The sequence below is a fragment of the Stylophora pistillata genome, chromosome 6 (genome assembly GCF_964205215.1).
Source record: "Stylophora pistillata chromosome 6, jaStyPist1.2, whole genome shotgun sequence".
Classification (NCBI taxonomy): Eukaryota; Metazoa; Cnidaria; class Anthozoa; order Scleractinia; family Pocilloporidae; genus Stylophora; species Stylophora pistillata.
The window spans coordinates 19,006,977-19,030,744 of NC_142524.1; the positions used below are offsets into that span (position 1 = coordinate 19,006,977).

At 38.4% G+C, this 23,768-nt stretch overlaps 1 protein-coding gene and 1 long non-coding RNA gene across 5 annotated transcripts; one reads left to right on the forward strand and one right to left on the reverse strand.

Moving 5' to 3' along the window:
* Nucleotides 1-1,116: 1,116 nt before the first annotated feature.
* On the reverse strand, nt 1,117-17,067 carry LOC148728670 (uncharacterized). The gene is made up of 5 exons (XR_015988521.1): nt 16,934-17,067; nt 8,396-8,990; nt 4,767-4,828; nt 4,541-4,610; nt 1,117-3,987 (listed from the first exon to the last, which is right to left on the reverse strand). It is a non-coding gene; the product is annotated as an uncharacterized LOC148728670 (long non-coding RNA).
* Nucleotides 14,838-22,977, forward strand: LOC111327451 (uncharacterized). 4 transcript variants are annotated; one of them, XM_022931640.2, is made up of 2 exons: nt 14,838-15,098; nt 19,541-22,977. In XM_022931640.2, the coding sequence occupies exon 2, from the start codon at nt 20,048-20,050 to the stop codon at nt 21,158-21,160; it is 1,113 nt and encodes a 370-aa protein (XP_022787375.1). In that variant the 5' UTR covers nt 14,838-15,098; nt 19,541-20,047; the 3' UTR covers nt 21,161-22,977. The 4 variants fall into 4 exon arrangements, with proteins under 4 accessions (XP_022787375.1, XP_022787377.1, XP_088580678.1 ...); XM_022931642.2 differs by having other exon boundaries at nt 14,838-15,093; XM_088724552.1 differs by lacking the exon at nt 14,838-15,098 and adding an exon at nt 15,863-16,386.
* The last annotated feature ends 791 nt before the right edge of the window (nt 22,978-23,768 follow it).

Genomic DNA, 23,768 nt, shown 5'->3' on the forward strand with positions numbered 1-23,768 from the left:
TCAGATCTCCAAAAAGGTTGCGATTTGGAACTTAGAGACAGAAGGCCACCCCGCCAAACAATATCTCTTGGATCATCGACACAATCACTTTTATTGTCTGTCGAAATGGACGTTCTGGCAATTTGGAATAAAAGGCCCTCAAATAGCAAGCTTAATGCTCCTTGGCGCCACATCCAAGGTAAACCCTTATCTTATTTTCAATCCACTGTCACACGGTGACAGATTGAATGCATATTATTTGATTTAGATTGATACATTTTCTCTTTACAGCAACAACCATGTGACAAAAAACCAATGCACTCTGGAAATTATGTGACGAATAGGAAAGGAAAGAAAAGGATTAATTTGGCCTGCACCTTTTTTGTGAGCTATTATACCTCGATTACCATTTTTTTAAAGCGTCATAAAAGCACAGTTTTTCTACAGTTCAACTTCGAGTTACCATTCGGACTTTCATCGAATCATTTTTTCGATCGTTTTTAGTAGATATCTTGTCTTGTTGTGTTCCCTTGTCAGACGTATTGACGTTCTTCATAAACTTCTGACTTCTGCAGTGGTGTATTTTTATCTTCCATTGAAATTTTTCAGATAATAGTCGTATTCCTATCGTTGTGGACTTTAACGTTGTTCTTCTGGACCTACCATGGGAGCCAAGTTTATCAGATACGGAGTCGGACGAACACGAGCACTTGATCGAAGAATTTACAGAGCAGGTGTGCTTCTTCTATCTGCTATTAATTTTTACTCAGAGTAGTATCTCCAGTGACTGATAACGCTTTAACCATTTTATTGAACGAGAAAATAACCAGTAACTGAGTTACTCCTAGAAGAGCTCATGTGGCATGTGGTAACATTTTCTGAGATAAGGAGTCACGACACAGTGAACGTGGGCAAGGATCAACCATCGCCGTAATGTCTGAAGCACTTTGCAACTTCGCAGAATTCCGCACAACATTCGAAATTGATCGAAACGAATGAGAAAAAAGTGAAATATTTCCCTACTGAGAAAGGGTACTTGAAATTTCTAACGAAGCTTAGTAAAGAAGCGTCGAAGATTAGGCTTTAATCTGACAGTTTTTCGTAGCTACCTGTAACAGCGAAACCGTTATCTTTTCAACTCAGAATTTTTATTTACACAGCTAACATACAGCAGCAGGTCGAAACTCAAAACATCAATAAAAGTAAAGTAAAGTTGAGTAAGATCAACAGATTACAAACAAAAATGAGTAGAAACGAAACGAAGCGGAAAAGTACTCACACTGATAACGCCTGATATCTAACTGCAATAGCGAACAACTTTTCAGGTGAAGAAGACTTCGGAGAACAGAGAACTGCGCCTAGCGCGACCTAACGTAAGCTGGCTTAAAAAGGCGATAGGGTTGCGAAATTACGTGAAGTATGACTGAGAAACGTGCAGAAAAGGTGTAACTGACAAAGAAAAACGTCAACAAACCTAACAAAAGAGCGCTAACGAGGAGGTAATAAAGGACAAAATAAATGACTACAAACTTACACACAAAAAAAATGCATTATCCACCTAAAAGCGAAAGAGATTTCTGTAGAATCTCAAAAATTAAATAATCGAAGTGTTATGGAGTAAGATTTTGTGAACTCAAGGTCACCCAAGGAACTGACTGTGCCAAAATGATAAATTAAGTGACTTTTTCTTCATTAGATGACCAACTTGAACAACTCTGTCAAAGGAATTATTTTAGGAGCTAACGTGTCTGGCCTCAGGTAAGCTTAGTCTAAAGAAATTGAACGCCATACCTGGATGCTTTGTATGACGTTAGTTTCATATTCAGGACTGAAATGAACCGCTCACCTCCCATTACGTCGGGAGCCTTTCAGTGTCACCCTGTATCAAACTTCTCTTGGTAAATTCACACCTGAAACAAAAGCTTTTGTCTCCAGGATTGTTTTAGACATGCTAGAAATACTAGAAATTCATGTAAATGTAAATTGGCCACCTTAAAGCTTTTAAACTCTTTACGGTGGCCAATTTACATTATCAACTTAGTTGATAAAACCAAATTACGTTGTGTACCCCACCGACCTAGCACCACAGTTTCTTTAGAACCTTACCCCTTTTATTCATTAGTAAGCTAAACAGAGTAGTTTCTTAATTGGCAGGCAACTAAGTGATGGCAAAGTAACGGCGAAAATGAGCTTCAATTTCTACAGAAGCGAATGGCAAACCCTATTGCAGTCACAGGAAACCTTTGAGAATGGAACTGTGTTAAATTCAAGAATAGAGATTCTCAGCTGCTCCGCCACGGATGAATGTAAGTCAGAAAATGATTCAAAGGCTGCTTCAGCCACCACTGATTATGTGGACTTAAAGATGCCTCGATTGATTGGAAAACCGTCGGTAATTGGCTGATGTCGATCAGTGAGCGACCGACACTCGAACGAGACGTCGGCTAACGATCACTCAAGATGATTCGGTCGGTCGACATTCGACAAGAATTCTGATCGACTATCGGTCGACGTATTGACTGATAAATTGCTCGAGGCTACCCATATTGTTGTTGATCACCTCAAGGAAATTAATATTGAATTTTTTTGCCATTTTAGGAACATTTTTAGATCCTATATCCTGGTTCACATATGATTGCAGGCGATCGCAATCGATCGCCAGCGATCGCCTGCGATTATAGGGGAACAGCTCTGCGATCGCGTTCGCAGGCGATCGCAAGAATAGAACCATGTTCTACTCGTGCGATCGAGTGCGATCATATGTCAACAAAGTTCTGCGATCATGCAATTGGAATGCGTCCAAAAATGCTATGCAAGCGGCATGATACCATGACAACCAGTTGTTTATCAACTTTTACACGTGCGTGTGTTTTGACAAGATGGAAGGTGAAATTGATACGGAACAGTCTATGGACGAAATTAGAAAATACGATTGTTTGTTTAGTCGCTTTAGCAAAGAATTCTCTCTTTCTTAAGAATTAATGCACCAAGAAGCGATGTTTCTTCTTTGATCTGGCAGCGATTCTCCGTTTAAGTAAAGACAACAGAAGCAGAATGTTAACACCTATCAAAAGTTCAGCGTCCTTTGCGTTTATGTTGGTTGACTGGAGTTACATTGAATTGCCACTGAATGGTAAACCATGGACTCGGTTGTCACAGATCGCTGCGATTCTCGATCTTCGGTTGAGTGGTTTCAGCGATCGCCTGCGATCGTCCGCGATCTTCTGCGATTATGTGTGAACCAGGCTTTATATATCACGAGCGTGGGACAAAGAAACTGAATTCCTATTTCAGAAGAAGCCTTGGGAAAATATCTTGTTCAAGTTTTTTTCTCGTAACTTTCACGACTTCTTTAACAATTCGCAAGGAAACGGCTGCCTTATTTTACGATATACCGTAAAAATACCCCAAAAATACCTAAAACAATTTTCTAGTAAAAAAGCAATTTGGTTTCCTTTTTTGAAAACCACGACGCACGATTAACTTCTCCCTTGAGTGACAATTCCATGGAAAGTACACTTAGTATTCTCATTTTGACCATAAGAAACTTTTTTACTGTCCCCTTTACCCTAAAAAGCGGCTTCTTCTAATAGTCATCCCTTCCGGAAGCCTTTAAAAATTAATTTGGTTCTCCTTCTTCCCCTTCTTGAGAGCTTGTTAGAACGATAGCTGGAGTGAAAAAGACAAATTCTTACTTCGTCTATTGGACAAAGGACAACTTGAAATTTTTAACATGTTTCTGATGTTTAGAAAAGTTTTTGCCTGAGTGGGAGAGAAATATGGATGTTCCATAAACCTCGCTCGCAACAAATATGTAAAAGTTGTCGTCAAGTACAGACTGAGGCATTTTTCTCTGAACAGATTTCTGTTCAGTTCCAACGATCACTTCAGTTGGAGGAGGAGGAGAATTCCTTTGAATTTCTTTGAATCACCTTCCATATGACTCTGCTGGACTGCTGTATGGCTATACAGTGATTGGTCGCAAATTGGGCAGTTTCTCATGGAAATCTGCAACGCAACGTAAATCTGTCAACACAGTTTTGTATGTGGACCTCAGGTACCTCGAGCCCTTCACAAATTACAGTGTTCGCGTCTTTCCACTCAGCTTTCTCGGCTACAGACTTGGCACTAAAGTAAACATTTTACAAACTGCAGAGTCAGGTGAGAGCTATACAAATTCTTTTAATTTTAATTTTTTTAGCTTAATGGATAGAGCGCTGGACTGTTGTGCGGGAGGTCGAGGGTTCGAGCCCCGGCCGGACCAACACTTAAGGTCTTAAAATAATTGAGAAGAATATGCTTCCTTTCTATAACATCAAGAAATGGTTAGATATTCTAGTCTTCTCGGATAGGGACGAATAAATGGAGGTCCCGTCTCCTACAGGGTTAAGGGTAGGAGACGTTAATTTCTCACGCACGAGATTACTGTGTGATGGATGTCCTCCCCTGGGGTGGGATGGGCGGGTTAGGATTGATTGTAAAGCGCTGTTGATCTGTCATTGTAAATAGCGCTCTATAAGTGATAAACTGTAATTGTAATTGTAAATCATTTCATTCTTACTTGGAACCTCTCTCAGCCCTGTTCCATAGGCTTTTTTATTTCGCTCACAGTTTCTTTTCGTGCGTCTTTTCTGCTGGTCAACATATCAACATCACGTCAACATTACAAAAAACTGTCACACCTGCTGAACATTGTTCAGGTCTTTCCACTGAGCAATACCTATTCTATAGATTGACAGAAGGCTTTCCCTATTGATAAATATACAAAAAAGAGTGTCGGAGCTTACTGTGTTTAGTGACTTTCATCGCTCATCTTTCTCATTTGTGCGATGATATCCTTAACGCTTCGCTATAAAAGAAGACGTTCGGGCATTTAGACATTAAGTAATGGAAATGTTCTGACTATTCGGCGTCTCAATAATGGAACGTTAAACGAAATAAAACATGTCGCCATTACGAAGATTATGATCAGTTTGCGAAAAGCGAAACCAGAGTGATACTCGCTGAGTGATTTTCGCTAAGTGATTTCCGCCGATATGAATGATATCGTATGAAACTTACATCATATAAATGCTAAGAAGTCGAAGTATGTTGCGGAATAAAAAGCGCCTACGAATATAACGAAGTTTACTCAAACAGACTTTAACGTCCTTTCTTCGTTTGGTAAATCTTTCGTTTCAAGCACAAAGAATGCCGACGTGGGCCTTAACACGAGTATCGTTCATATGAACACGATACGCAATCAGATCTAATGATTGATCTTGAAGCTTATCTATCTTTTAGTTTTTATGTTGCGAAGTTAAGAGTGCTTGGAAACACAGTAAAATTCGGCAGAAAGCGACTTGGCGTCCACTAAGAGTCCCTGAAGGGCAAACGGATCAAACAGAATTAATTAAAATAATATAGAGCATGTCATCGATGTTCCATCTGACGGCTGCTTTCGTTAAGTAATTAAAACAAAGGATTTATCAAACAAAGAAAGGACGCCAGAAATTTCGCTGCATTTGTACGCGCTTTTAATTTCGCAATGTACTTCGACCTCTTAGCATTTTTAGGATGTAAGTTTCATACGATTTCAATCATATCGGCGGGAATCACTTGGCGAAAATCACACAGCGAATATCACTCTGGTTTCTCCGTTCGCAAACTGATCATAATCTTCATGATATCAACTGACATACTTTATTTCTTTTAGCGTTCCATTACCGAGACGCCACACCTTTCCCTTTTCGCAATATACTACTACATCTTCGCCCTCATTTGATGTAAATCTCACACATAACGTTTTAGTCAAATCGTCACCGGTGGTGATTTCACTTTGAGTAGTGGCGAGTTTTGTTGTGGTGAGTTTGTTGTAGTGGCGAATTGACCGCAAACCGACTATTCTTACAGGTGAAAAGTATCTCTCATTACTTTCGTGAATGATGGACTTCTGTTAACTCGTGCGAGATGACCAAATACGAAATAAAATTGTTTAATTTTGAGTGGATTGTTAATGGCATTAAGATCCTGTTGGATCTTTCTTACCAATCTTGTTCTGTGTATTCATGAATGTCAAAGGATGTCTGCTTCCGTCCGGATAGGATTTCATTAGTGCCAGTCTCTCTCCGTTTAAAATTAGGCAATGACATCTTGAATCGTTGAATGATCCGAGTTAGATGATAGATATGACCAGGTCGAGTTTGACTAATGGTCGTGGGTCGTGGGTCGTGGGTCGTGGGTACAAGTCGTGGGTCGTGGGTGTGGGTGTGGGTAAAAGTCGTGGGTGTGGTTAATACTTAATAATAAAAATAAACATTTCAAATATTAAATATAATAATACATAAATTTTATACAACCCTGTCATTCATTAATTCAACTGTTCTTTCTTCTAGTTATTTTATTTTGTTTATTCAATTTACCCTACTTTACGTCTATTTTTATCTGTTATCTCACTGTAAATGAAATTAGTTTCAGTTTCGCGACGCATTCCGAGATCTTGTTTGATAATAAAGGAAAGAGAGATAAATCTTGTAATTACACACTGTGTACACGTTTTTCGAGCTGTGCGGTCTGCGGTCTGCGGTCTGCGATCTGCGGTCTGCGTTCTGCGTTTTCGAGGTCTGTTTTAACGAGACACCTGAGCTGCTTTGTACGATTGTACCAAAAATGATTTCATATAGTAGAAGTACTATAACGTTAAAATTGCGACAGCGCTCGTGAATTCTATATTTGCGGCTAAAGTCAGGGGCCAAGGAACAGAAATTCCGAGATCTCGTCTGACAACATCAATGACAAAAGAATGAGAGATAAATCTGGTAATTACACACTGTATACACAAAGAAAAACTGATTGTGCACAAGTCGACTGACTCAAAAGGCACACACATAACCTCTGCCAGACTGGTAACTCGACAGTGGAGGATCGTAAACGCGATATCAGCTGTTGTCACACTACAGGGTTTTGTCTTAGGGAAACTCAAATTTGCAAGTGTGACCGATTTTTCCCCAAGTAAATTACCTCGGGAAGGTTTTATCGTCTGGGGCTTGAAAACCGCAAGAGAACAAAAGAATGTCCTTTGGATTTCCCTTGACAACAACCCTAAAAAGCAGAAAAAGGGAAAAATCAAATCCCAGAGTAGCCGACCAATGGACGCTCGTCGGCGATCGCGCTGGTGACAGATCCGGAATTATCGTGTTGTGAAACTAATTTAATGTAATTACAAGATTTATCTCTCTTCCCGTCGCGAAAATGAAACTAATTTCATTGACAGTGAGATAACAGATAAAAATAGACGTAAAGTAGGGTAAATTGAATAAACAAAATAAAATAACTAGAAGAAAGAACAGTTAAATTAATGAATGACAGGGTTGTATAAAATTTATGTATTATTATATTTAATATTTTAAATGGTTATTTTTATTATTAAGTATTAACCACACCCACGACTTTTACCCACACCCACACCCACGACCCACGACTTGTACCCACGACCCACGACCCACGACCATTAGTCAAACTCGACCAGGTCGAGCCAAGTGTGCAGGTACCCGACAAAAATGAAATATTCTTATTGACAGCTTTTCTTGTTATTTTGAAAGTTCCCTCTGAGTTATTTTGAATACTTTGCAAGGTATCAAGTAACCGTGAGTATCTTTAGACCTTTCTTCTTAGAATTACGTGATCTGCCACGGTTACTATCGATTCATTGTTTCATTTCATAGCTCCAAGTGTAGGACCGAACATAACCAACGCCTTCAACTTGAGTTCAAACAGTCTGTTTGTGTCCTGGCTTCACAGTATCCCACCTAATAGCTATGTCGGTGTATTGACTGGTTACCGGGTACTTTGGTCTGAACAACCGGGGTCGAAAAATAAAAAATCGCGCGATCTTGGACTTGATGCAGATAACTTTACTATTACTGGGTTGAAAGCATATGGGTTGTACAAACTTCAGGTAGCTGGTACGACGAATGGTGGATCGGGAACCACAAACGATAGATACGTAAGGACAGATGAAGACGGTGAGCAGTTATACACTATTGCACGTTTGATAATTCCAAGTCAATATCTTCACCTTCTAGCATTTTAAAACGGTATGAGATTCATTCGAATCCTTTAATATCGTCAGATAACCAACGGCTTTTTCCGAATTTACTAAGTTTATCCGTTACTGTTCTACTATTTACTACTGTGTCCATTCCATTCTATTAACGTCTCATTTTCTTTACTCTGTCTGTGATATTGTTATTTTTCAGACAAGTTCTGACTTTTACACACAGAATGATCAAAGCCATCTTTTTTTTTTTCAATAGACAACCTTCCTGGTTTCTGTAAAATAGAATTTCACGTTTGTGGTTGGTTTTATGAGAAAGGGAGAAGGGTAAACATTTCGAAGTCACTAGCTTTACATTTAAGTGATTTGTTTCATACTTACAGGTACAGATTTATCAGCTTTGTTCTCTTGTTTTTAGCAAAGTTTGGAAATCTTTAGTCACTTGTGCTCCTCATGGTGACAAGCGTGTCACGTGACACGCCAGTTGAATGCTGGGGTCTTAGACCAGTTTTAAGCAGATTTTATGTTTTACAGTGCCATCGGCATTGCCTGATAATCTAACTGTCACCGTGATAAACAGCACATCCCTTTTAGTAGAGTGGAAGAATGTTGATCCGTTCTGTAGAAATGGTGTCACCAGAGGATATCGCGTGTTTCTCAAGGACCAGAATCAGCAGAATATCATCGCCAACTTGATGCTAATTGAAACAGTTTTCTCAATTGGATTCCACGATTTATTTCCTTATCATGGGTATGAAGTGTCAGTGAGTGCATTTAACGTTAAAGGAATCGGTCCCGCTTCCACAAATGTGTCTCTAACCGGTGAAGGAGGTAAGAAAGTCTTGAAACCAGTTTTTGCAGATAGACTAGCCAAAGTACATTTTATAATAAAGTTCGGATGTAACGCGCGTTGTTACTGGTTGAAAGGACATGCTCTATGAGATTATAGAGCATGCTGATGAAACACTTGTTCGCCCTGGAAATAAAGTTTGTTTTGAAACTTAAAAATCATGCGTGGGCAATTTAACGAAGTTTTTATTCTAAAACAGATAGAGAAGGCTTGACTGTACTTTGGAAGCGGCTAGAGCACTCAACAAGTGGGGAGAAACAATCGAATACGTCTCGTTTTTTTTTTCCCTACACTTCTTTCGTGCTCCAGCCACTTCCTGCGTGGTTTACAGCAGAACAGAGCTCAGTCCGATAACATTTTGACTCACGGGAGCTGTCAGTCTGTCTAAGAATTCGCTGCAAATGAATTTGCTAAACGCCTTGTTAAGAGCGTGGTTATTGTTAATTATTGCTATTGTTCGCTTTATGTCACCTTGAGATTTACTTTACGCATCCAACCGTTTGATTGACAGCGGCTGAAATCTCATGTATTCTAAAAACTTTATCTGCCGACCAATCACAACCGACTAGTTCAAGATATGCAAATTATTATGCCGCCCGCTGATTAAATGGGCACTTACGTATGATGCACGATCCTCGCAGTAGATAGCGCTATTTAAGCAATAGCGAAAATCAGACCTGAAAAAAATCAGGCCTGTACGGGATTCGAACCACTGACCTCTGCGATACTAGTGCAGCGCTCTTACCAATTGAGCTAACAAGCCAACTGGGAGGAGGCCGTTAAGTTGATTCGTAATAAACCCGTGAAAGTGATAAATCAGTACAATAAAATATATGAAGTTCATATCTTTTGAACTGCGGTATTAGATACGTATGATGCACGATCCTCGCAGTAGATAGCGCTATTTAAGCAATATCGAAAATCAGACCTGAAAAAAAAAAAAAAAAAAAAAAATCAGGCCTGTACGGGATTCGAACCACTGACCTCTGCGATACTAGTGCAGCGCTCTTACCAATTGAGCTAACAAGCCAACTGGGAGCAGGCCGTTAAGTTGATTCGTAATAAACCCGTGAAAGTGATAAATCAGTACAATGAAATATATGAAGTTCATATCTTTTGAACTGCGGTATTAGATACGTATGATGCACGATCCTTGCAGTAGATAGCGCTATTTAAGCAATAGCGAAAATCAAACCTGAAAAAAAAAAAAAAAAAAAAAAAATCAGGCCTGTACGGGATTCGAACCACTGACCTCTGCGATACTAGTGCAGTGCTCTACCAATTGAGCTAACAAGCCAACTGGGAGCGGGTCGTTGAGTTGATTCGTAATAAACCCGTGAAAGTGATAAATATACAATGAAATATATGAAGCTCATATATTTTGAACTGCGGTATTAGATACATATTATGCACGATCCTCACAGTAGATAGCGCTATTTAAGCAATAGCGAAAATCAGACCTGAAAAAAATCAGGCCTGTACGGGATTCGAACCACTGACCTCTGCGATACTAGTGCAGCGCTCTTACCAATTGAGCTAACAAGCCAACTGGGAGCAGGCCGTTGAGTTGATTCGTAATAAACCCGTGAAAGTGATAAGTATACAACGAAATATATGAAGTTCATATCTTTTGAAATGCGGTATTAGATACGTATGATGCACGATCCTCGCAGTAGAGATCGTTATACGAATCAACTCAACGGCCTGCTCCCAGTTGGCTGGTTAGCTCAATTGGTAGAGCGCTGCACTAGTATCGCAGAGGTCAGTGGTTCGAATCCCGTACAGGCCTGATTTTTTTCAGGTCTGATTTTCGCTATTGCTTGAATAGCGCTATCTACTGCGAGGATCGTGCATCATATGTATCTAATACCGCAGTTCAAAATATATGAACTTCATATATTTCATTGTATATTTAGAAACTTAGTCAGGTTATTGGGGAATTTATTCAGATTCTGCATACTGGCAATGCCCATTGGGTATGTGTAAGCTCAGCTGGGTGCGAAGATGGCACTGTCAACCTGTATGACAGTTTGTATCATAACATTATTCTAAATGAAGTACAAGAGCAGGTACTCAATCTTGTTGGACGTTCAAATTTTACTAGCACTTCAAGTTGTCCCTGTGCAACAACAGACAAATAGCAGTGACTGTGGAGTATTTGCTGCCACCTTTGCTTCCTGCCTTGCCTATGGTATACACCCTGAAACAATGCAATTTGATATCCCTAAAATGAGAAACCATTTATATCAGTCTTTAAAATCTGGTGTATTGAAAATGTTTCCTAAATTTTAGACTGCTTAAGGTACATCTACAGTTAAAAAATTTTTGGAGAGAAAGAATACCCACTTTATTACAGTGAAAATAAAATAGTTGCCCGATGCAATGGACCTGCATACTTGAATGCTCAAGATGGAGGGTAGGGACCCAATCTACGTTGAATCGATCCCAATCTTTCGCAGCTTCTTCTGAAACGAAGTGCCGGCTGCAGACCCTATCGCGTTCTTAAATATCATCAGTTAAGTCATCTCTACTTATCGCACAGATCCACATTCTTCTTCGCTCAGAAGTAAGTTCTTCGTTGTACTCTCCTTGACTATACTGAACACGTGGGACACGAAAAAACATTACTTTATCGACGTTAGACCACTTCTTCCCTGTTTTGTTCCCACAGCTAATGACAAGGCAAAGAACTGTGATAACGAAAATATAAATATTACACGATTGTCTTCTCAAAACCGTAAAATGTGCTCCAAATGTTTCCTGTCACAATACTCAGAGCTGATTATCATGGAACACCAACATGGCGGATGAAGTCGGTTACCATGACGATAAAGAAATTTGGTCACGTGAGTGAAAACGCTCTATATTTACATCCTTTGACCAATAATTGAGTCTAACTTCCTTTTTTACACAATGTAATAACCGCTCCGAATTTTACGTTACCGAACAGAAACCGATTATTTACCCTCCAAGAGACACTAGAAGAATAACATCTTTCGCTTCTTAGAGAGGAAGTTGTAGGTGTTGAGATGAAAAGCTCGACACTTGGGAATGGATTTTCAACGATGTGATGAATCGACACGCCCCCATTGTCGAGAAAAGAGTAAAACATAAGTTTCTATTGCCGTGGATGAACAATGACATCTTATAGCTTTTGCACCTTAGAGACCAGTTCAAAGTACGTGCCAAATCAAACATTCTCGCAGGTATAATGTACAAAAGATTACATAGCTAAGTGGTAAAGACAATTGCCAAGGCCGAGATGGCTTATGTGAGGTAGGAGATCTCCAAAAATATGAATAATCCAAGGAAACTCTCAAAAACTCTCAAAAGGATTGCTCCAACTAAATCTGCACCCTCCAATTTTTCATTCATTGAGGCGGAAGATAAAGTATTTTTTATCCTAAGGGAATGGCCAACACCTTCAATAAACATTTTACCAATATCCAACAAAAAGCAGATACGGTTATCCCATTAGTGGATACTAACAAACAAAATCATCGACTCACTGATTTCGTAAAGTCGCATCAATAATTCAACCGTATTCCACACCCCGCCAATTAGCGTGAAACAGGTGGTTGAAGATCCCAAGAACACTCCTGATAATAAAGCCACAGGACTTGAGGGAATTGGAATTAAACTCTCAAAGCAAGCTTTGAATGCTATCGCTCCTTCTCTTACCCACATCTACAGTGCTAGTACTGCAAGTGGTTCTTTCCCCGACAACTTTAAGAGAGCGAAGCTGACTCACTTCCACAAGAACGACTCAATCCATGATAAAGCAACTATTGTCTCATTTCCATATTGCCTGTAATATCTAAACCTCAGGAGAGGCATGTTGCGCGATCGCACCTTGATTACTCAACATCTAATACGCTCTTACAAAGTAAACATTCAGCATATCGACGTTATCATTCTCGTGAAACAGCACTTTTGAGTCTTACTGACAACTGGCTCAAGCTATGGACTCGAAAGAACGTGTCGGCGAGGAACTGCAGGACAATAGTAAAGCTTTTGATCTGGTAGATCACAACTTTCTTTTATCAAAAGTCAATATGTGCCACATTGATAATAAATCTCTGCGTTGGTTTGAGTCTTACCTAGACGATTGAACACAGCGATGTTGTATCAATGGGATCGCTGTCTGACGTACCACCAATTACTAGAGGCGTTCGACAAGGTTCTATTTTGGGTACCATCCTTTTGGGTACCATCCTTTTGGGTACCATCCTTTTGGGTACCATCCTTTTGGGTACCATCCTTTTGGGTACCATCCTTTTGGGTACCATCCTTTTGGTACCATCCTTTTGGGTACCATCCTTTTCTTGTTATACACCGATGACCTTCCACTTGCAATACCTGATTGCAATTTGGATGGCTAGTTCTAATTCTTTGCTTATCCAGCACGGACTTCAGGGAAGTTTCAACAAAGCGGATCACTGGTTCTCGCTAAACAAGATGGTCCCAAACGCAAAGAAAACAAAGCAGCTACTTGTTGGAACCAAGCAAAAACTTTCCTACTGCACAAACCCATCGCTTAACCTTTCGTTGCGAGGCACTGAAATCGAAGAGCCGTCCACGAAAAGCTGCTTATTATCAATTGTTAATTGTTATTGGAATAGCCATATAGATTGCATGATCACTAAATTAAATTTTAGGGTAAGTCTTCTTGAAAGAGACAAAAAGTACCTAAATTTATCACTTAGGAATTTGCTATACAACGCTTTAATTAAACTAATTTTCGAATATTGTTGTTCAGTGTGGGGAAATACTAAGATTGATAATTTACGAAGGCTCTTCAGAATTAAAAAACGTTGTGCTAAGGTAATTTTAAACGCAGGCACTAAAAGAACAGTTGGTTAGGTTGGATCCCCATTAGTGATATAATAGAGCAAAGGACACTGTGTATTATGTATAATATTATCCTTGGGAAATTTCCTGACATTATCACACACACACGAAACAACTAATAAGGACTTTTCCACGCCTTTTTTAGCACCAAGACCAGCAAACGTTCAATTCTTGCAAGTGACACTAGACTATGGAACAACCAAGACGGTACTAGCGTCTCACTCCCCTTCAGTTATAAATTTAGAAATCAACTATACAAGATATATATAGATCGGAACTCCAGAATTGATAATTTTACTACGAGGAGAAATTTTTAATGAATTTTTAATTGTATTTTATCTTTGTATTTTTGCTATTTGAATTTGTAGTTTTAGAGGACCATCATAAGAACTACTGGTTTTACCAAATTTAATGTGTTGGGAAGTTTACATTTTAAACATTTAGGCACGTAGGCTGTTCCAAACATTTTTTAATTAAAACGTCTTTATGATTTATGTAATGTCTTCGAAGCAATTAGTTTTATGTGGAGATAAGCTTTCGTACAAACTAATGAGTTCCGTAGACAGTATGTTCATCAGCCGCGTTTCCGAATGCTGATAAATGATATATACAGTTAAAATCTTGTATTCAAATCTAAAGAGTTCGGCAGATTGACTTTTCTTAAGGAAACTAATTCTTTTTTTATCTTACAAGATACCACCACAGAAAATTGAATATTATTAGAAGAAATCCACAATGGAGACGGCCTTTATTTGAATTTCAGGAAAGAAAAAAAAAACATATTGGAGCAGCATGATGATAAAGGGGCTCCATAATATAAAGTTTTTTAAGTCATTTGAAATTTTTTTGCGTCAGAATAGACTCAGAACCATTCTTATGTGTTGTTGCTGTGGTAACTTGCAGATAGTAAAAACTGCATTCAAGACGGTGGCAAAAATGATGCTTTTTAAACAGACAAATTTGCTTAATTATCTTTCGTGCTATTAGTTTTTATTACCGGGAGTAAAAAATGCTCTGATTTTAGCATGTGGTCGTTTTTGATATGAATCAAATGTGATCAAGGCACAGCGGTTGTCGATGAATGACATGTTTACCACGAATAAATGATGTCTTTCTGTCATTTAGGTATGCTCGAGACATTTCCGATGCTTTCTTTCCTAAAAGCTCGCCAGTGTATTGATTGCAAAGCAAAGTTTTTCGAAGCACACGCCGTTAGTCTGTATTCTGGGAGGTGTTACCATGTGTCCTTTTGATGTTCTGTCTTTGTATTAATACTGTGCTGTAGCATGAACTATAAATGAAAGGAATTGTAGCTAAAAGTACACAGTGCAAATCTAGCGGCTATCATCTGATGTTTCTTATTCAACAACGATAACAGGTGAGGTAAGGAAACTTTAGGTTGCTATTCATGTAATGTTTACAGTTTGTTTTTCAGCTTTACTAAGTTTAGAAACTCTAATGGTGATCTTTTAAGTAAGCTTTTACTTTCAGAATATGACTATAAACTTTGCCCAGCGTGGGAGCTTGAATCAATAAGTATCCAGAAAAAAAGAATGATTTTGACTCTAATGTAAGCAGTTCCTCTTTTGAACATTATCAACTTGTCAACTTCCAAACTAAACCGAAGGTCCCTCGAGTTTGATACTTCTTGCGTTTGTATTTTTTTTTTCAGTGTTTGTATTTTTTTGTCACACTCGAAAAAGTCTTTGATTCCAGTATGACGATGTTCGCTTAATTTTGCGGGAACAAGAATCTTAATGATTCGCGTAGGGAGTTCATAGTGACAAGTGACACCCGATTAGAAAACGAAGTCCAAATCTTTCCTTTTCTCCATTTCGTGATAAACATGAACCAGGTGCAGCTGGGTACTATTTCGGCAGTTTTCTATTTAAGCTAAATTCACAATTGTTTTATCAGGCAAGAAATGATTGTTCGTTTGACCGAGCCACAATTTGAGTTGATGCAGAATTTGAATTTATGGAAAAAAAAAATCGCAAACAATAATTGCCGAAACAGCATTAGGTCCATAAACTAACCTCAATGTAGAAATCTAAATTAACCATCAGGAGTGAACGTTTTCGCTATGTTTATGACGCATACAGTGCTTTTGTTATAAATAATAGTTCAGAATTGAATATTATTTCAGTTTGAAAATTCCGAACTGTAATTTTCATTTCGCGGTAGGTGATTTATTATCACCTACCAAGAAGACGCTGCCTTGATCTTCTTTCACAATTAACAAATCTTTTTTCTCTCTGTCGATAGTGCGTGGGATGAATGAATATTCGATTCATGAGCCGAAGTCAAAATAAAACTTCTTTTCGTATTTTGCCATTTGCCGACAAATTGGTTTGGCTTAACATGGACGTAGCAGATAATTGTGTCCCATAAAGTTTGACACCACGCATTGAACAACGATGCAAGCCTATGTGACCAAATGGATTAATGCACTCCTCTGTTGTCAAATGATCTGTTGATATCTCTCCTAAGTGCAGTTGAATGACAGTTTCTTGACACATAAGTCTCGTCAGAATAGGAACTGAAGTAGGTGAAAAAGCAGTTTACACATTGACTTCGTTTAAGTTGTCACTAGTCGATGGTTCACGGGAAATGCATTACTTAGAGAAAATACGTTCCAAGGAAAAGCTGCGACATTTGCTTATCAAGAAACGTAAGAGTTTTGCTAAAATTTGACCCCTTTTGATCAAGAAGCGATATTAGTGCTTGTATCTTGTAAAAAATTTAGAAAATTGCTGCGCCTAAATATGTTCTTTTTTTTTTCTATTTGATAAATTTAACATGTGCTTTTAACTTTCCTTCAGCTTCGCTCTTGTTCACGCTAATGCACTGCGCTCTTTCATAATCATTGCTAATCTTTTCCATCAGTGGCTTCGTTTCCTCGTCAGATTAGCTCTTGCTTTTTTTTTTTTTTGCTCTACGTGAACGGGCTAAGGACCATTTTAATTTTTCCCTGATTTGAAGGCAATTTCCACGTCTTAGTTGTCATATCGAAGCAAGACAGAGGCTTCGTATGAGGATTCGAGAGCTACCAATGTTTATATTTTTATTTCAATTCCGGTCCTACTAAAAACCCTCGATTATATTTATTGAGAAACTCTGCCCAACACTGAAAGCTATCGTACCCTTGTTATGTGTTTGTTACTGAACTTATGTTTTTTTATCGGCCAGCTCGGAGGTGTTCAGCAAGTGTTATTTACCTTCGATGATGACATGATTACCCTGCTGCGTCATTTGGTGAAAAAGCGAGTCTCGCGGCCCTCAAAAGACTGTTATTCATATCATTAGCTTCATCTCACTGTTAATGAAAAGTGGTAGATGTCTGCGAAGCCACGGACAGTCGAGATGAACTTCTAGACCCATTCAGCAACACTCCAGAGGAAAATTGATAAATATTCGTTCTATCTGTGGAAGAAAAAGTTCAAAGAAAATAATCAACTTTTTATATTTTTCATCAACTACACAGTGAACGCGAAATCGTCCCAAATTATGTCAATTAACTGCTCCAGATCGAAACAGCCTTAATTTGTAACTAAATACATGTGTACGTATAATCCATGAAATGGTATGACCCCCTCTCCATTTGCGCTAACCCCAACCCCCTCTCCCACAACAAACGATCTTTCCCTCCTAACAAAACACACTAAATCTAGTAAAAGGGAAAATAAAGAAGGGGAAAAACAGGAGAGCATAGGGATGAAGAGCAACACTGCAAGGGATAGCACTGGACGGAGAAATGGCCGAAACAAAAAAAAATTGAGTAAAGGGGAAAAAAATTCAAAAATAACTGCAGAGATAGAATACACTTATTTCCTTTCCCTCGCTGAAGCCCTCTACGCTACGACAGCTCTCGGTTTTCATACTGTGAACCTCAAATGCCACAATTGTTCAATAGAAGTCACGCTTTTCCCTTAAATTTTTTTCGACAAAAAGATACCAAATGCGTTGAATCCAGTATGGTTTACTGATTTTCATTTCGTTTTGCGCACAGACTTGACATTGCATGTAGTAGATCTGAAATAAGAAACTACTTGAAAGCTTTTTCTGTACTTTATTTTGCCGAATGACAAACAGTTTCCGCTTGCAAAATTACTTAGATATTGCTTTCGGTAAATGATCTATTCCGGCTCGAATAAATTATGAGGTCCTTAAGCCTTAAAAATAAATATGACTGTTTGCGACGAAAAACGAAATCCCCGCTGATATAAGTTTATGGATGTTCAGAAGGAGAGATCCGTCTTTTTCACGTCGGTTTCTCAGTCTTTGTAATCAGTGGTGAGTTATTTTAGCTGGGCTCTCAGTTCAAATACCTTGTTTCATGGCAAACAGTGCCCGATTAACGCAACAAACATTAAAAGACGTCGACGTCGCTTTCATCTCAAACACGTCTATTTGCAGCCGGAGAAGTGACGCTTAACCCGCTGACATGTATGAACGAGGGTAAATTTCGCATGCCCTTAACACTGTTCTTAATCATGTTAGGCAAGTAATTTGGGAATCTTTGTTTGTTTTGTCATACAGTGGACAGAAATTTTTCTTAGAAGTTATTTACAAACGTAGAATGGCAGTTTTACCAAAGTCAATCGGAAACGAAAATAGCAGGAAACCTTTCGAAAGTAAAATGAACGAACTCGAAACAACCACCTTATTGAGGAAAAAAAATGGAACGTGAAAAATTTACAGTGTGGCTGGTGCTATGACAACAAATCGATCTCTAATCGTTAACGCTCAGAGAAAATTTTAACTTTCCTTCGGCGTAATTTAATAGTTTCGTAGAATATTTGAGATAAAGAAGTGCGGCTATCTAAAATTTCGAGGTAAATGGGAACACCATCGATAAATCCGACAATGCTATGATTTGCCGAAGCCTTGGTAAAAAAAAAAAAACAAAGTTTCAGCACAATTAAGTATAAAGATATCAGGGAACCTTTGAAATTTGCACTCGTGATGGCACCTGTCATAGGCTGTATTCTTCACTATTGTGATAAAGAGCGCTGCCACCGCCTTCATTGACAGAAAAATTTAATTCATTACCATTCAAGACTCTGTGCTTTCTTCTCACATATGAATAGTGAACCACCACTGGAGCCTTTTTCGCTGTTAACCAATCTTTTCAAAATTGATGTTTATCCCTTCATTTCGTTGAAAGACTTGAGTGGTCGTGAACCAAGACTTTTTCGTTCCTGCGGGGTAGGTGAGGGGGAGATTTATAAGCGACTGCTAAGTAAACTTTACGTTTACGTCACATTGTTCGTTTAACTTCCTCAGCAGACTTTTATATACAAAGCTTGATCACGTAGGAAAAGCCCAATACGTACTTATTTCTTTTCAAACTACATCTCAATCACCTCATCGACATCTCAAGCGGGTAGAAAACATCTTGATTTTCAATTCTCTCTGAAACGGAAGTTGTAAGTATTCCCCGAACTTCGTCTCCTATATTTCAATTTCAAAAGGTCTCAAATTTTCGAACGCGTGGATGCAGCTACCAATGGAGACAGTATTTAATGCCCTTCCTTCTTAAATCACCGCATAATCAGTGTGTATACTTCACGTACATTATAACAATAAGTTCTAAACGAGTTATAGTTCGAGTAAACGTGTAGCATAAATCATTTTTATGCGAATAAAACGAGTTTATCGGAGCGACATTGTTTATATACCTAACGTGTTATCTGCTCATATTAAACATCATCGACCCCTTCCTTTGAGAAGAGGAACGCGTGACCGTTGTGTAATAGCAAATAACTATCGTTTTATTTTAACTTCAGCCAAAGACTTGATATTTCCTCTTTAATTTTTTGTAGACTCCAGTGAAGAGACGAGCTGTATTTAAGAAAATTGACCGGACTTGCTGAACACCTACATCATAGCTTCCAGTGCAAGACTTAAGTCATGCTCTCTACATCTACATATTGTGTTCGTTCTCTACGTCAGAGCACCTGCCAACGCACTGTGATCGACGATATTTAGTGAAGCGAAGTTTGTCAATTTAATTTTTTTGGGGGAATATACTTCTCTCGCCGGAGCCATCAAAGTTAATTGTGCCACGGAGATCAGACAGAGGAAATAATTATTCAGCTCTGTTGTAATATAAAAACCCTGCAGGCCATTTGATAAGTATTGGCTGACATTGTGTGACTCACATGGCAGGTGAACTAAATATTTTGGCGGAAAATGTATTGTGCTTATCTAAGCCCTCTCAAATGAACAAGGTTATTTTTCGACAGTGATTGGATCTTCAGCTACAGCCAAGGATTTTGAGTTAATTTTGTCATATTTGAGGTTTATCTGGACTGAACTGCTTAGCAGTCATGAATGGTTCGCATACGAACGTATTTGAAAATGTAAGTGAAAATATTTTATCTGACATTTCCCCAGAGGTGCGCCTATACAGACAAGTAGAACTTGCTCTTGCCGTCATATTATGCATCTTGTCGCCTATAACAGTGATATCCAACGCTCTTCTACTAACAGCGATCTACAAAGATCCTCTGCGGTGTTTTCGCACCCCGATGACATCCTTTATCGTGGGTCTCGCGATATCCGACCTGCTCGTGGGGTTGACTGTCGAGCCTTTTTTTGCAATTTTTTACGTAGTTGGTTTCTCCAACCTCAACGCAAGGCCTGGTGCAGTTTATGAGTTAATTCAAAGGATTGGCGGAATTATTTCTACTATAGCGATCAGTGTTTCATTTTTCGTAGTTCTCGCCCTTTCTGTATGTCAATATATAGCGGTCACCTACCCACACAAATTCAAGACCTTGGTGTCCAGAAATCGAGTTCTCTGCTCCCTTGTTGTCAGCAGCGTTTACATCACGGGTTTTTGTATGCTGCAGTTTACGGGGATAGAATTGAACACATTTTTATTGGTAGACCTTGTCCTACACCCTTCTCTGTTCTCTATTATCTTAATCGTTGTTCAGGTACTATTATACACGTCCTTTAACCGGCATCTCCAACGAAGAAATACTCTCCGCAGAGCAGCTTCCGTGAACCAGTCCCTCAGGAGAGCAAATTCCTACAAGAGAAGAAACAATGAACGCCAGTTTACCATCATGACATTTTATCTTACAGCCATCTTGTTAGTGTCTGCTTCGCTGCACAATACTGCCCTGTACATTTATCTCTTCAAGAAACCAAGAACCTCGGTGGAAAATGTTAACATTCACATCGGTCTACGAATCAGTGATCTAATGCTTTTCATCAAAGTGGCCCTGGATATTTTTATCTACGCGTGGAGGCTTCCCTCGTACAGGAGAGCTCTCAGATGTACTTTATTTGGACGTCAGCCGGCAAAGCGTGGCTCGTCTACGACTGTTCGTAAAACAAGCGATGCTCCAACTATGATGGAAAATGATCACAACTTGAAAGAGACTGGGACAGAAAATGCGACAATGTTGCAGCCACTGGTAGCTTGTACGTGATTTTCCAATTCCAAAATTATAAAATTATGCCAGCAAATGGGATTTCTGGTGGAACCCCAGAGGCTTTATGCTCACTAAGTTAAATATCCCTTTCAGACAAGTCTTAAATAGATCTTTGTACTATTGTAAATATTTGTCCCTCTTCAAAATTGTTGTTGTGGCTAAATTTGAAGCCCAGCTGTTGGGAGAGGTGCCTGCAAAGGTTTGCTCATAGCTGGATAAAAAATAGGTTTAAAAGCGAAAGGCTCATTTTTTGTTCTCTCGGCGGAGAGAATCAGTCTCCCAGATCCCTTTGCGTTCGCCTCCGGCCGAGAGAAATTGTTTTTATTACCACACTTTTACTGATAAAAGAATACTGGTTTCATATACACATGGGGGTAGGTTTTGTCATTACACACGAGCAGATTCTTGTCTGATTCACATAAATATATCGACTACAATGACCTGCTTCATTGACTAGAGGAAAGTGTAGATATAAAAATAGACATGGTAAAAGTTAATCAAGATATCAGGTGCAACAACGACAGTTGTGTAATTGTGTCTCGACAATCTATTTAAATTGTCCGTCGGCTTAAGTGTTTATGGTTTTCGTCTACTTGGAGATACAGTAGATAACCATTTCTTTGTGTACAAATCTCTATACAGACGAGAGCTCATTTTCGTGAAGATTTTTCGAGCAGGAGAAATTTTTTTAATCTCTATGAGGTTGCTGCATAGCCGGAAAGACCATGGACAAATTGTTGCCAGAAAATAGTTAAGATGAGGCATTCTTGGACATTCTTGTGGACAAGGAAAATATGAATAAATTTTTAAGTTTTCAGTTGCAGAGAGCTTCATAGGATCATAGATGATCAATTTGAATGACAATTCTTAATATTTATTTTGATGCACCGAGACGAACTACATTGTTTTTCGTTTACAGAGGGACACCACTTCCCTTAAACATTATTTAATCTGGACCGCATTGAACTGAGATTCACTCACAAATCTAAAATCAATGTAAAGAATTAACATTGAGGAGACGGTAGATTGAGTAGATCTTTGTTTCTTATGTTTACCCGTGTTGTTTCAGTCAAAGATGGGAATCTTTTGTTTTAGTTGGAATGATAATCTTTAAGTGCAATTGTGGAGAGGTCTTCGATCTCTCTTGTCGAATTAACAATTATTCCACTAGCGCGCGTTGGATATGAGATGATAGATAGCCAACGAGGCGCGTAGCGCCTCGTTAGCTATAATCATCTCATATCCAACAAGAGCAAGTGGAATAATTGTTTTATGAAAAACGTTAAATTAAGTTATTAAATTTTATTAAATTTTATTAAATTTTTAGCTTCCTTTTAATTTTAAGCTGACATGTACGCTTGCCATATTTGTAGATTATGGTATATTGGCTGATATACCATAATGGCTAAGCCAATAAAAAGTCTTGAATTGCATTATCCAATGATCTAGTTTTTAATAATATTGGATATACCTGCCTTTCGGTAAAGGCTTTGTATCTACCTGTTTAGTAATGAGTTTTTTTCTGGTCAAGTGGCAGATTCAATTTCAGCTTTTTAAATGAACCCATTAGCCCTTGAGGGTGACTAACAGCTAATTTCTCATTAGAAAAGGTATTGATGCAAAATCAAACAGAAAGTCATAGAAATTAAGGAAATGATCTTTAACTCGGAAAACTCTTGATTTTTATCTAATTTCTCTTTTAAGGTACCATAGGAAATGTCATAAGTAACAACCGGAGATAATATGCAAGATGATGCTAGGGTGTAAACATTTTTAACGTCATAATTTTATAAAAGCTTGAATTTTCTGCTTGAGTCAGTTTTTCGATATTCTTTTCTACATACGACACTCACCTTAGGCCCGATTTCCGCCACTTTCTCGAGTCTGGTCTTTTTCGTTCCTCCCCGAGAAGGGGGTTCGGTATGGAGTGCGGGCCTCAGTTCCCGAACAGCGGCTGCTAATCGAGCCTAAACTCACCTCAGCCAGGATCAATTTCCGTCCCTGTTCCGTCCACGTTATTAGATATTCCTCCTTGCCATGATTTGATTATTGGTGTAGCGTGTTTATTATTATTATTATTATTATTATTATTATTATTATTATTATTATTATTAAGAAAAATTGACAAATTACAAAACATGAAGTACCACTGCTCCCAGTTAGCTACAGCTATTCGAGGCGAGCAATGGTTGACGCATTAAATTACGTATTAACATACAAATTATACAAGTGGAATTACAATTACAATACTAAGTAGAATTAATTATTATCATACAATACATTATAATAGGCTTACAGAACTAAGAATTAAGTAGGAATAGTTACAATACTAATTTCAGAACTAATTACAATACTAATTTCAGATAATGAAATCAAGAAAACAGAGTTTATTGAGATACAAAAGAATAACAAGGGAGAACAGAATAATGATAATAATTAAATATTGACTAATATAACATATGGGAAAGACAAAGATTCACAGGAGAATTAAACAGATTACATTAGAAGCTGGAAGGATAACGCAGATTAGTTCAATTTCTACGGCCTATTCAAGTCCTGTAGATCAATATACTCAATTGCTTCCGAGAGTTTCTGTAGGAGCATA